The following is a 15,629-nucleotide window of genomic DNA, read 5'->3' on the forward strand; positions in this document are numbered from 1 at the left end:
TATTAATTGTGGTGTTCCATCTTTTTTCTGCTGTCATCATTCTTATCTCCTGATTGTTTACAGGATAATATGTCTTCAAAATTCCATAACCTGTTTTCTGCTGCTGTCATCATTTTCTTGAACTTATTTGTTAGGCAGGTTTCTAATTTTACAACTTATTTCTATTGTGGTCATCATTCCAATAATCTGATTGGTTATAGTTCTCTAACTCCACCCCCGCAGAACTCATCTTATTCTGCTTTAATATCAACCCTCTGATCGGTTACTCAGTTGTCTATCATTACCTTTTCACAACCTATTTTCTGCTAATGTCATCATTTATGTGCTTATTAGTTACACAGTGTGCTATCTCTGCCACACACAACTCATTTTCTTATGCTGTCATCATGCCATTCAGCTGATTGGTTACGCAGAGTTTTATCCCCTCTATTTCACAACCTGTCTTTTGCTGCTCACAAAATTTTTTGTTAAACTTATTTGCTAGGCAGGTTTCTATTGTTGCCTTTTCACAACTCATCTTTTACTGTGGTCATCATTCTTATAATCTGATTGGTTACAGTTCTCTAACTCCACCCCCGCAGAACTCATCTTATTCTGCTTTAATTTCAACCCTCTGATCGGTTACTCAGTCATCTATCACTGCCATTTCACAACCTATTTTCTGCTAATGTCATCATTTATATGCTTATTAGTTACACAGTGTGCTATCTCTGCCACACACAACTCATTTTCTTATGCTGTCATCATTCCATTCAGCTGATTGGTTACGCAGAGTTTTATCCCCTCTATTTCACAACCTGTCTTTTGCTGCTCACAAAATTTTTTGTTAAACTTATTTGCTAGGCAGGTTTCTATTGTTGCCTTTTCGCAACTCATCTTTTACTGTGGTCATCATTCTTATAATCTGATTGGTTACAGTTCTCTAACTCCACCCCTGCAGAACTGATCTAATTCTGCTTTCATTTCTACCAGCTGATTGGTTACTCAGTCACCTATCACTGACATTTCACAACCTATTTTCTGCTAGTGTCATCATTCTTATATGCTTATCAGTTATACAGTGTGCTATCTTTGCAACATACAACTTGTATTCTTATTCTGTCATCATTCTGATAAGCTGGTTACAGTGCTTTATCTCCTCTATTTCACAACCCGTCTTCTGCTGCTATCATAGTTTTCTTGAACTTATTATTTATGCAGGTTTCTATCTCTTCCATTTCACAACTCAACTTCTACTGCACTAATCATTCCCATAATCTAATCGGTTACCGTCCTCTAACTCCACCCCCGCGGAGCTTATTCAGCTGTCATTTCTACTAGCTGATTGCTTACACGGTCATCTATCTCTTCCATTTCACAACACATTTTCTGCTAGTGTCATCTTTTTCATAAGTTTATTAGCTACACTGTCATGCTGTCATCATTCCGATCAGTTGATTGGCTACACAGTGTTTTATTTCAGCTATTTCACAGCTTGTCTTCTGTTGATGTCATAATGTTCTTAATCGTATTGGTTACTCAGCTTTCTACTGCTGCCTTTTGTCAAGTCATATTCTATTGCTGTCATCATGTCTATAATCTGATAGGTTGCCTTGTTGTAACTCCACCCCTGCAGAACTCATCATCTCCTGCTCTCACCATTCTTACCAGCAGATCGCTTACGCCATTTCACAACCTTTCTTTTGCTGTTGTCTTCATTCTCACGAGCTTATTAGTTATACAGCTTGTTATCTCCTCTCCCGCACAACTCATCATCTTCTTATAAGCTGTTGGGTTGTGAAATGCAAGAGGAGATAAAACACTGTGTAACCAAACAGATTAAAGGAATTATGACAGCAGAAACCGATGAGTAGTGTGGGAGTGGAGATAGCACACCATGTAACCATTATTTTCTTAGCAAAATGATGACAGCAGCAAAAGATAGGTTGTGAAATGGTGGAGGAGATAACAATGTGCATCCAATCTTTTTCTGCTGTCATCAGTTTCTTAAGCTTATTAGTTATTTTTTTTTGTTATTTCTGCCTTCTAACAACTCATCTTCTGCTGCAGCCATCATTCCCATAATCCGATTAGTTAAATTGTTCTTCAGCTACCCTCCTTCCCATGTGCTTCATTGTTACAGTTTTTCTATCTATTCCCTTTTTCACCCCATCTTTTACTACTATCATTATTCCCATGATCTGATTAGTTTGTGTTGTACCTCCACCCCTGCACAACTTATCTATTACTGCTGCCATCGTTCCCATAATCAGTTTTGTTTCTGCTACTGCACAACTCATCTTTTTTAACTGACCTCTTTTGTTTCTTGGTGGTTATTTGTCCTATATTCTGACTAGTTACAAAGTGTTATAATTTTGTGATTTCATATCCAATTCTTTGCCGTTGTTATCTTTCCCGTCAGTTTATTGGCTAAATAGTGTTCCTTTCTCCACCCCTAAATAAATCAACTGCTGCTATCCTCATTCTCATGAGCTCATCGGTAAACAGTCTTCTGTCTTCGCCCCTGAATAACCCATCTTCTGCTGCTGTCATTGTTGTTATGAGCTTACTGGTCATGTATTGTTCTAACTCCACCCCTGAATAAGCCATCTACAGTGCTGTCATTGTTGTCATGAGCTTATTATTTATTTAATGTTGCATTTCTGCCCTTTAATAACCCGTCTTCTGCTGCTGTCACCGCTGTTATGAACTCATTGTTTGTGGTCTATCTCCACCCCTGAATAACTCATCCTCTTCTGTTGTCATGAGCTTATTGGTTATTTAGTGTTCTATCTCCGCCCCTGAATAATTGATCTTCTGCTGCTGTTATCATTGTCATGATCTCATTGGTTATTTAGTGTTCTATCTCCGCCCTTGAATAATCCATGTTCAGTGCTGCCATTGTAATAGTGAGCTGATTGGTTCTGTCTTCGCCCATGAATAACTCATCTTCTGCTGCTGTCATAATTATCATGATCTCATTGGGTTAGTGTTCTATCTCTACCACTGAATAACCCATCCTCTGCAGCTGTCATGAACTTGTTATGGTGTTCTATCTCCACCCCTGAATAACTGATCTTCTGCTTCTGTCATGGTTGTCATGTTCTCATTGGTTATTTAGTGTTCCATCTCCGCACCTTAATAGCCCATCTTTAATGCTGCCAATGTTATCATGAACTGATTGGTTATGCAGTATTTTATCTCCACCTATGAATAACCCATCTTCTGCTGCTTTCATCGCTGTCATGATCTCATTGGTTATTTAGTATTCTATCTCCACCCCTGAATAACCCATCTTCTGCTGCTTTCATCGCTGTCATGATCTCATTGGTTATTTAGTGTTCTATCACCACCCCTGAATAACCCATCTTCTGCTGCTTTCATCGCTGTCATGATCTCATTGGTTATTTAGTATTCTATCTCCTCCCCCACTCAACTCATCGTCTTCTGTTGCCATCAACCTTCCCATGATCTGCTACAGCTAGGAAACGGGAGTATAAAATACAATGCAATTCAAGCTCAAAACAAGATGCATAAATGCAATTTGAAAGCATTCAGAGAATTCTACATGGAGTGTAATATCACTGTAAAGTAATATACCGTATTCAAATTACAAATCATTTCCACAATCAGAAATTTGCTTCGTGGAAAACATTATTTTCCTTGCAATGCAGGATTTTAGGCAGTCCACTCACATGTGAATTACCACTTTGTGCAGAGAAAGTAATATTTTTCATAAATTTGTTGTGCACTCTACCACTTAGCAATTATTTTCAAGTACTGACACATCCATGTATGATGTAGCGCGCACTTCAGTGGCTCTTAATGTTCTTGTTGATGACTGAATAAATAAATAAATAATTGTCATTGTTCCAAAGTGCCCTTACTCAAAAGTGTGTGAGCACATTGTGATCCAAGTAGTTGATAGCACAATAGACCTCAAGCACCCTAGATGGCTGTCAGGCAAACTCGCTTATACACGTGAACTCTCGGCATTCATGTGCTGGCTATATGAAGAAAGAAAGCAGCATTAATTCCATGGTTCTGTACATGGGAGAAGGGTTTACAAGATAAATAGATAAAATTACAATGAATAAACTAACAGTGATAGACTAGTACAGAGGGGCGAGGATCCCACCATCACAGACTTACAGTTTACAGGGCAAGGAGACAGTAGGTAGGGGGGTGGTAATGAGATGGAGGTGGTGTATTGCTGGCTATTCAGTTTTTTGGAAGAGACAAGTTTTCAAGTTGTGTTTGAAGGTTCCAAATGTGGGAGTTAGTCGGACCCGTTGAAACACAGAATTCCAGAGCATGGAAGATACTCGGGACAAGTCTTGGAGATGATTGGATGAAGAGCATATGAGAGTAGGAGAAAGAAAAAGGTCTTGTGAGGACCGGAGGTTACATATGGGGAAGTATGAGGAGATTAGTTTGGAGATGAATGGAAGATAAAGATTATGGGCAGGTTTGTATGGAGTAGACAGACTGAGGGTGGCCTTCTATGAAGGAGATAGATTATGCATGGTCCTGTATTGAGGAGACAATTATGGACAGCCTTGTTTGGAAGAGACATGCGTGGATAATACAGATAATAGTTGGCCTTGTGTGGAGGCGACAAATGGACCGCCATCTATGGAGGAGACAGAAAATGGACAGCCTTGTGTGGAGGAGACAGATTATGGACAGGTTTGTATGGAAGAGACACAGAAAATAGATGGCCCTGTGTGATTTCTACAGATAATACACAGCCTTGTGAAGATGAGACAGATAATGGATGGTCTAGTGTGGAGGCGACAGATTATGGACAGCCTTCTTTGGAGGAGACAAATAATTGACGCCTTGAATGGAAGAAACAGATTATAAATGGCCTTGTGGTCATTAGTAAATCAAAATGGAATCGTTAAGGTATTGGAAGCAAGAGAAAGGAATGGCTGAGGGTAGAGGTGTAGTGAGGGGAGAGGTGGATTAATTGGACTGCAGAGTTAGGGACGGACTGGAGAGTTGTGAGAGTGTTAGTTTGGAAGCCACAGAGAAGGGCATTGCAGTAGTCAAAGCAGGAGATGATGAGGGCATGCACTAACATTTTTAGCAGATTTGGGATTGAGGAAAGGATGAATTCTGAAATATTTATGAGTTGGAATGAGGTGGTGAGGGCCTGGATGTGCTGACACATCTGTAGATGTATTCTGGACCATTCTGCTACTTATTCTTCTGTCTCTGAATTAATACCAGAACCAGGACAGATAGAGCTCTTACTTCTTTGCTTTCCTTTTCATCTTATCACCCATCTCACCGACCAATTAATAAGATGTCCCCAAGCGGAAGGTGTTGTTCTCTGAACAAGGAATGTGCTGTCATAGAACGAACCTAATTTCAATTGCTGTATTGAATTAATTACTGTTAATTATGCTCCTCGACAGCGGGATATACAGGGAATAGATACATTCTTCTACTTGTCGGAAACTATAAAATACATTTTAGTTTTACTACGGAGTGTATTGTGTTTAAGATGCAACATGTAATTTAAGCAAAAAAGTAAACTCCAATTGATCAGTTGGCAAAATGAATCTGCGAGACCTTCCATGATCTTGAAGGGATGGAGAATTACACCGGTTATTCTTAAGGTGACCTTGTACGTACATGCTAATTTAGCCAACATCTATTCCTTTGTACCTCCTCCATAGGCATGAAAGTGTTTTAGATGGGGAAACAGAAGTAAGCCTCTAGGATTAAACATTCCAAGTAATCAGTAGGGAGGTCCTCAAACACAAAATATAGTTGCCAGTTTTGTCAAGACTTTGATATAATCTGTTATGGGTGTCGTTGGTTTGGTGTTTTAGTAATTCCTCTGCAGTAGTTGTGCTCACGTCTACTCCTCCCAAAAGCTTAGGGATCACTTTGTAGCATCGGGAGCTTCATACTTTTAGATGTTTTCTTTGTAAAATGAGCAAATCAGACAAAATTTAAAGCTCGAATTGCACCAAGAAATCAAATTTGTTTAAATTCAAGGTTTTTTTTTTTGCAAATCGAATGTACATTATGTTCGGAGGTCTCACCGGACAACAGGAGGTGACCCAGTAAAGCAGTGTTCCCCAACTCATGTCCTTAAGAGCCACCAACAGATCATATTTTCAGGATTTCCTTATTATTGCCAAGTGATAATTTGATGCAATACTAAGAAAATCCAGAAAACAAGATCTGTTGGTGGCTCTTAAGGACAGGAGTTGGGGAACACTGCAGTAGAGATTGCACCAAATACCCTTTTGAATCTAGCAAAATGTAAATCAAACAAATATGTGGAAATTAAATGTTACAAAATTTGGGTTTTGGATATTCTTAATTTTTTATGACATTAGAAACAAATTGAAATGTTTAAACAAATTAAATTTATCTTAAAGCGATTTGCTCATCTCAACTTCCTTGTCTCTCTTCTTTTGGGAGTATACTATCATGCTACCCTCTTTAGCTTTCATGAAGACATGCAAAATTCAAGTTATGGCCTTCTAAAGGGATTGTCCATTGAAAATAAGTTATAATAAACTGTCTTATCCATAGCACAGTCGATAACGTATCGAGCATTGGAAGTCTGAACAATGGGATCTGAACTAATTGGCAGAATGAAAAAAATGTTATTCACCATGGGGCAAGTTGGATGCCCAACGATTCATTCTCTTCGGCAGTGTTTCTCAACTTCAGTCCTCAAGACCCATCAACAGGTCATGTTTTCAGGATATCCTTAGTATTCTACAGGTGATAATTTCATCACCTGTTCAAGCATTAATTTCATCACCTATGCAATACTAAGAAAATCCTGAAAACATGACCTGTTGGTGGGTCTTGAGGACTAGAGTTGAGAAACACAGCCATAGAGAATGAATGGTCGAGCGTCCAACTTGCCCCTTGTGAATAACATTTTTTCATTCTGCTGATTTGTTCGGATCCCAGTGCTCTACGGGGTTTCCAGAAAAAGTCAAAAAGCTGCCCTATATTCTCTCCATTCTCTTCCCTCTTTCTTCTGATCCTTATTCATGTTTTGTCCCTTCTCTTTCCATCTCCTCTTCTTTTTGTCACAATCCTTCTTCTCGACATGGGTCAAGTGGTTTTTCATGCAGTCGCTTCCCTTGGCCAGCCATCTGCCTCTACCTTCCAATGCTTCCAAAGGTTACAAGTATTTGTGAGCTCCCGCTCCTATCCCCCTGCTGGGTTTTTTACCCCATGGGTCCATCGCAGCAGAGTTTTCATTTCCTCTCCTTGTGCGGCATGCATCATGTCAAGTCACTTGTATTACACATATTTAGCTGACAATAACTGCTCTTCCTTTTCTCCCGTCACATCTCCCAAGTAGCTGACACAATGGTTTTTCAGGTTTTACTTAAGGAATTTATTCGATGGCAGTTATATTTTTACCTAATGCACTTCAAGCAGAGACCCCCGACTGCGTGCACTTAAGTCATGATATTTACGCTGTAGTGTTAAGAGCAAATGTGTCATTGATTTTATTTCCACAAGACTGTAACCAGATCTATTCTCCCCACTGTAGAATGTGTGAGCATTTACATTAACTCCGTAATGAGGCGTTACTTATAGCTAGAGGTCAGTGCTTTTTTAGAACGGAGCTACATACATCGATTAGAGCAGTGCTCCTCTATGACTAGAATGTAGAGGTGTATCGGGTTTCTATAGGCAAAGATTTCTTACCCGATGGTATGTGAAAAAGTGAAAAACATTGTTATAAATGCTTTAATGATACATTAGAGATAGAGAATCTACCATGGTTGGAGAATAAAGATCAGTGAATCAATTAGTAACAAATAAAATGTAAGAATTTACAGAAAAATTCCATTTTGCCTCCACCTAGAATTCTTCAGGATTATACTTGTGTTTTTATAGGTTCAGGAAGAGGTTAAAAATAACACAATATTGTACTAAACTGTTCTAGATCCTCCCTCCTACCTGTTCTGCTGGCCTTACTCCTCACTTGGTTTTCCATTTGCTTTGGATCATTCTTCTTTTGCGTTTTCGTCACGACGTGCCTTGTGCCCCACATGAAGCCTAGTCAGTGGCTGAAAATTCAGAAATTCAAAAGACCAATGTAAAACAAACTTGGGACTGGATAATGGTCTTAGATCCACCCCCTACCTGTCCTGCTGGCACCGCACCTCACCTGGTATTCTATTTGCTTTGGATCGGTCTTCTTTTGGGTCTTCGTCATGCATTGTGCCCCACATGAAGCCAAATCAGCGTCTGAAAATTTGCATGTAAGACCAAAGAGAAGACTCATCAAAAGACCAGTGCAAAGCAAACTGAAGACAGGCAGGGAGCTCTGACAGTAGGATGAGTTAGGAGTGGGCCATGGACTGATGAGTTTAATCTTTTATCATTTTTTATTTTTTTCCCTGTCCCTTGTTTATTACCCTTTGAGGTCTGGAGGGACCGCAAAATGCATTAAAGTATTCTCAAAGCAAATTTGAGTAAATCTGCCTTAAACAAATTTTGGTTGATTCGCTCTTTTCTACTGGACTACCTTCTGGTTGGGACTTTGTAGTCTCATTGTAACACTTGTCCTTTACCCATGCACTCTCCAAATAATATCCCCTTTGGAAGAAGTCAGCCATGTAATTCACAGGCTTGTGATCGATACTTTAGAAGATCAACATCAAGCAGTACCTTAGGGGCATGTACACAGAAACAGCAGTCTACAGATGGGTTTCTGGTAGAGCATGTAATTTTAGTCATTCGACAAAGCTTGTTCAAGAGTTTGGACATTGAGTTATATAATAATTACTTCCAATAAATAGCACTAAAGATACTTTATTCTTTATTCTGGAGGAAATCTAATTTGCATGAGTTTTCCATGAAACATTGCCCACATTCCATGGAAACCATTCCATGGAAACCAGTACCCACAAGAGCTGATCCAAGTGGTGAAGGACTCAATGACCAGATTCTTAGAATTTGGACTTTCTACCTATTGCAGATGTCATTGTATGAGGTATATCATTATTAAAGGAGATTGTCCCTTGCCTTGTCGGCACCCACTCTGGGACCCGCCCTTCTTTAGCTATGCCATTTTTCTATCAAGTAATGTAAAGAGTGAATTTTTAAATTCCCGGTGGAAGGTCTGGCCAACATTATGTTGTGGAAACCTTCACTTTAGCTTTAACTTATTTTTTTCACTGTTTGTGGGTTCACTTTTTCATGTGTGTCCGTCACTTGGATTTGTCGGAGGCGGTTCCCTTATGGGTTCCCTTCGGATAGGTCTAGGGGATGAGTGTGTGGCCATGAGGTTCCACTCCCCCTGACCCCTGGCTCTCCTCTTTTGGGAGGGGAGTCGAGAGTTGACGGTTCCCAGCTCTCGCTTGCGTGGCAGCCTGGGCAGAAGCTCCCTTGGCTTCGGCTGAGGGAGATCACTTACTCCCTGACCCTCGCTGTGGCCTTCTGGCTCGGAGGGATGGGGATTGGTTTTGGGTACCCTTCTCCTGTTGGAGAGGGTTTTAAGATTGCACGTTTTGTGGCACCTTTAGTCACTTTTTTAGTGCACTCGGGTGGAGAGCACGATCTCAGGCTTTAAAAAAATAAATAAATAAATAAAGTGAACTTTTGATGCCAAGAGAAGCAATATCACTTCTATTCCCTCAGAGAAAAAAAAAAAGAAAAAATGAAAGACCATTCCTATAGGGAGAAGTTTTTAGTGTTAACTTTAACTGTAGCATTGTCTTGCTGGGAGAATCTAAACCCGAAGCAAGACCATGAGAATTGTGGGGTGGTCTTAGATCACTATTAATTTTTGTATTTTGACTTGGACACTGATTGCTTTTATGTAGAAATACCTGTCTAGGATAGTAGAGTTGTCATCATTCTTTAAGTTGGGTGTTGAAGTGGGAAATCTTTTGTATTAAATCCCTCCTATGTTGTACCACATCATAACCATGTAATTCCAATGTACAGTGCCGAAATAAAACTGCCCAACCAATAAAGCAGGTTATTTAGTTATCTTTCAATAGTTTTGGGTATCAAGTGTGCATTGAAGTATGAGCAATTGTTGGCTAGGACATAAGAACCAGTACTGCTCCCTTGGTTAGTGACAGGTAATATGTGGTGACTCGTACCCCAGGGGCTCTATTTCCATCTTGGCTTTCAGGCATGTCAGTGTGCTTAGTGTCTATGAGCAGATTTGAGAAGATAATGAGGAATGCTTACCTGAAAATTGTGATGTGATGTGAACCTGTAGGTCAGTGTTCCCCAAGTCCGGTCCTCAAGAGCCACCAACAGGTCATGTTTTCAGGATTTCCTTAGTATTGCACAGGTGACAATTGCATCACCTGGACAGGCAAACATTCAATGACCTGTGCAATACTAAGGAAATCCTCAAAACATGACCTGTTGGTGGCTCTTGAGGACCGGAGTTGGGGAACACTGCTGTAGGTGGTCAATCTCCTATGAAAACCGCTAATCCAACACACCTCCAGATACATGCCCTGGGTTTGGCCAAGTAGGCATGTTCTCTGGCAGTTGCTTATCTTCGTTGAGAACACAGAATCGAGCTTGTCGAAATTCAACTTGCTCAATCCCTTTTATCTTTGTCATTGGTCAAACAAACGTGAGTTGTCCAGCCTATACATGTTAGATGGCTGTGCCACCGAAATCGATGAGTTTGACTGACCTAAAGCTGGCCATATACATTAGATATCTATCAGCCAATCAATCGTTCTCTCCCGATTTCCCCATACACAGGACGAGCGCTCTTGTGTTCTCTATGAAAGTTTGGATTCCAACAATCAGATTCTGACCTCACTTGACAAACATCGAGTGGACAGTCGGCCTCCATAAACATAAGATGGTCAGACAATCCCATTGAAATCAGATTTGGATGGCTTTCTTCTAAAGTTCATTGCCTGGGTTGACCCAACACTATCTTGACTTTTCCCGTAAACTTTCATCTATAGACGACCCTTACATTTAGTACACAGGATGAGTTTGACCAGAATTGGCATTGAGTGGTCCATACCCTTCTCTCCATGGAAAAGTTAAACATCTTATAACAATAATGTAACCTCATCCTTCTCGCCGAGGCTTAGTTTGAATGCATGCATCCTAGATTCAATACCCCTCCCATCTCCACACCTGGCGCCGATAAATGACTCCATTGACATTGTTAGCTATGAAATATTCGCTTGCATTCAATCCTTTTCATCTTTAATAACAAGTCTTTTTTTTTTATTTTCTTGGTAGGTCTGTGAGCACTGGGCATTTTCTATGCTGGCTATCACATCGCCATGGAAACAAGAAGAGGGGAAAGTTTAAAAAAAAATGTTTATCTGAAGATTGCAGTATACCGTTGCTCCAAGATCAGTCCTCGACTGCTCCAGACTCTGTTTAATTTGCAACCTCAATTAGTCTATAAAATGGTACACCGGTCGTCGACAGCCTCTGATTCTGCATTCTTTGTATTACTGGATCCCTGCTGGAGATACAAGAGTTTTTTTTTGTAGGAAAGACAATGAGAACATTGTATGGACTCATCCTCCCGCTCGAGGCATCGATCATACACACTCGACATCCGCACCGTTTGTTTTTACTTTCTTGTACCAATTACTGAACCAGTTTCTCTGTCAGATTCGCGTGTACGTGTGCTTCATTTTTAATCCAGATCCCAGACCACTTCTCCCCCCCCGCACCTTAACCCAGATACGACTCATGGCTGCGAGCGACGCGTTTCGAGGCAGCATGTTGTGTGCATTGAACCGAAACACTTTTAGCAGAAAAACAGCCAAGGATTCCTTAATGGCTTCATGTTAATAAGATTACCAATCAGTATTTGACAAGGAGGCAGCAATGCAAAGCCGGGATGGTGAAATAACACATTAAGGATACATCCACATTGCAAATAAAATGTAATAAGATGCCACTTAAACACATTGTAAGCCTGTCAGAAGTAATTAGAGAATATTAACCCCTTTCAATGCGGAGGACGATTGTATCAATTACGCGTGGCGGAATGGACTGTGTTTAAAGGTCGTCGCGCCGCATCCTTGTAAACGCATTTCGCTCTTCATAAAAAAAAAACGTTAGTCTACCGAGTCGGCAGAAAGTCGGCTTGTCTTCTTTACTAGAATATATTACTTCTGGGTGGTTAGCGCACTTAGCGTAATATAGAAAGTGTTATGTGCATATGCAATCGAGTGTTCGGTAAAAGAGTGGCTCCGTTTGCTGAAATTCTATAGTCGTGTAATATAGAGGATAATATGTAGATATAGAATACAGCAGATGGAATATTTTATAATTAAGGGTTTAACGCGGGTCTGTCACCTGGATCTACGTCAGCTTTTATTTTACGGGTGCCTCTCGCCCTCCTTCACCCATCAGAGAACTTGTATATAGTTGCTAGAACAAAACGGGTCAGAAAAAGGAAAATGTTTGCCGTTCTTTGCATTAAAAGGGGTATTTCTGGTCTGTCCCAAGAGAGGAGTTTGCTCTCTTCATGATAAAAAAAACGACCTAATGTGTAAATCTGGTTTTGGCATTGTTTTCTTTTTTTCATTTTATTTTTTTTATATAATGAAATAAATTAGTAATCTTACAATTTCCACACTGGTTACTGGGGCTTTTTAGTGTTGTTCTTTGTGGCTTTTCAGGAAGAGTTTTCAGCAGTTTTTACATCATTAGAGGCAGAACTACAATGAATGATAACAACAACTCTATACACTGCTGATAACACAGGATTCACCATTCATAATAGGTGATGTCACAGCTCACCTCCTCCTCCTGTATAATGACTGATAACTCCTCTATATACAGTAGATAACACAGGATTCACCATTCATAATAGGTGATGTCACAGCTCACCTCCTCCTGTACAATGACTGATAACACCTCTATATACAGAAGATAACACAGGATCCACCATTCATAATAGGTGATGTCACAGCTCACCTCCTCCTCCTGTACAATGACTGATAACACCTCTATATACAGTAGATAACACAGGATCCACCATTCACAATAGGTGATGTCACAGCTCACCTCCTCCTGTACAATGACTGATAACACCTCTATATACAGTAGATAACACAGGATCCACCATTTACAATAGGTGATATCACAGCTCACCTCCTCCTCCTCCTGTACAATGACTGATAACACCTCTATATACAGTAGATAACACAGGATCCACCATTCATAATATGTGATGTCACATCTCACCTCCTCCTGTACAATGACTGATAACACCTCTATATACAGTAGATAACACAGGATCCACCATTCATAATAGGTGATGTCACAGCTCACCTCCTCCTCCTGTACAATGACTGATAACACCTCTATATACTTTATATACAGTAGATAACACAGGATTTACCATTCATAATAAGTGATGTCACATCTCACCTCCTCCTGTACAATGACTGATAACACCTCTATATACAGTAGATAACACAGGATCCACCATTCACAATAGGTGATGTCACAGCTCACCTCCTCCTCCTCCTGTACAATGACTGATATCACCTCTATATACAGTAGATAACACAGGATCCACCATTCACAATAGATGATGTCACAGCTCACCTCCTCCTGTACAATGACTGATATCACCTCTATATACAGTAGATAACACAGGATCGACCATTCACAATAGGTGATGTCACAGCTCACCTCCTCCTGTACAATGACTGATAAGTTATAACACCTCTATATACAGTAGATAACACAGGATCCACCATGCACAATAGGTGATTTCACAGCTCACCTCCTCCTCCTGTACAATGACTGATAACACCTCTATATACAGTAGATAACACAGGATCCATCATTCACAATAGGTGATGTCACAGCTCACCTCCTCCTCCTGTACAATGACTGATAAAATCTCTATATACAGTAGATAACACAGGATCCATCATTCACAATAGGTGATGTCACAGCTCACCTCCTCCTCCTGTACAATGACTGATAACATCTCTATATAAATGTAGATAACACAGGATCCACCATTCACAATAGGTGATTTCACAGCTCACCTCCTCCTCCTGTACAATGACTGATAACACCTCTATATACAGTAGATAACACAGGATCCATCATTCACAATAGGTGATGTCACAGCTCACCTCCTCCTCCTGTACAATGACTGATAACATCTCTATATAAATGTAGATAAGACAGGATCCACCATTCACAATAGGTGATGTCACATCTCACCTCCTCCTCCTTTACAATGATAACCCCTCTATATACAGTAGATGACACAGGATCCACCATTCACAATATGTGATGTCACAGCTCACCTCCTCCTCCTGTACAATGACTGATAACACCTCTATATACAGTAGATAACACAGGATCCACCATTCACAATAGGTGATGTCACAGCTCACCTCCTCCTCCTGTACAATGACTGATGACATCTCTATATAAATGTAGATAGCACAGGATCCACCATTCACAATAAGTGATGTCACAGCTCACCTCCTCCTCCTGTACAATGATAACCCCTCTATATACAGTAGATGACACAGGATCCACCATTCACAATAGGTTATGTCACAGCTCACCTCCTCCTGTACAATGACTGATAACACCTCTATATACAGTAGATAACACAGGATCCACCATTCACAATAGGTGATGTCACAGCTCACCTCCTCCTCCTGTACAATGACTGATAACACCTCCTATATACAGTAGATAACACAGGATCCACCATTCACAATAGGTGATGTCACAGCTCACCTCCTCCTCCTGTAAAAAGACTGATAACACAGGATCCATCAATCACAATGGGTGATCTCTCAGGTAATCCTGCTCCCCCGTCTATTCAATGATCTCTGCACAGGCTGATTAACAGACACTTCAATGAAAAAATAGGGTCAAGATCCAATTATTGTGGCTGCATACATGTGTTGTTTCCTTAAACAATAAAAAGTTGATCTAAAAAAGCCCCTGTAGCCATTGTGAAAATTATAAGAGTTCTATATTTTAATTCTTAATAGATTGTAAAACTGCCAAAAATTGTAAAAAAAAAAAAAGATGCTTTTAACAGAAAAATTGATTTAACCAATAATTCATTTTCTGATTAAAGTCTCCTTTTAAATAGAGGTTGAGGAAATAACTGGATCATGGGTTCCTTATATTGATCTCCTGGAAGTGGAATTGGAGCAAGGCGTTCTTTCGCCCAGACAAAAAAGTTCAGCTCCCTATGTTGCACTTTATTTAAAGGATCCGATCAGTATGACTTTACTACTAAAACTGATAGTATGGCTTTATAGATCCTAATACAACAATAAAAATGATTCCTATTTTGTAGTAATCCGATGTTCCAGTGCTGAAAAGTCAAGCTCGGAAGTCACATCCAAGTTAACCTGGAAGTGCATTAAGAAACGTGTGGTTATGTACTCCCAACGAATTGACATGCACCCCATGAACTTCTAGGCACAATTTGCATATGGCTTCAAAGCTCGAATTCTCAGCGCTGGCACATCGGATTGCTACAAGACAGGTATCATTTTTATTGTTGTACTAGGTCCTGTACAGTCATAACATCAGATCTAGTTGTAAAATCACTCTGACAGGTTTCCTTTAAATGCACAATACAGTCATTGAGACTTGTTGATGCCTCACCTAGCTATGCCCTTGGTGAGACAACT

General features: G+C 40.1%; 1 protein-coding gene across 1 annotated transcript in view; it reads left to right on the top strand.

The window, feature by feature from the left end:
* Positions 1-11,599, top strand: part of CDH13 (cadherin 13) — a 667,269-nt gene extending 655,670 nt beyond the window's left edge. The window contains exon 14 of the mRNA XM_069739177.1: positions 11,215-11,599. Coding sequence (XP_069595278.1) covers positions 11,215-11,222 — 8 coding nt within the window. The 3' untranslated portion in view covers positions 11,223-11,599. The remainder of the gene's footprint in view (positions 1-11,214) is intronic.
* Positions 11,600-15,629: the final 4,030 nt, after the last annotated feature.

This window comes from Ranitomeya imitator, chromosome 9, assembly GCF_032444005.1.
Source record: "Ranitomeya imitator isolate aRanImi1 chromosome 9, aRanImi1.pri, whole genome shotgun sequence".
In the NCBI taxonomy this organism is placed as follows: Eukaryota; Metazoa; Chordata; class Amphibia; order Anura; family Dendrobatidae; genus Ranitomeya; species Ranitomeya imitator.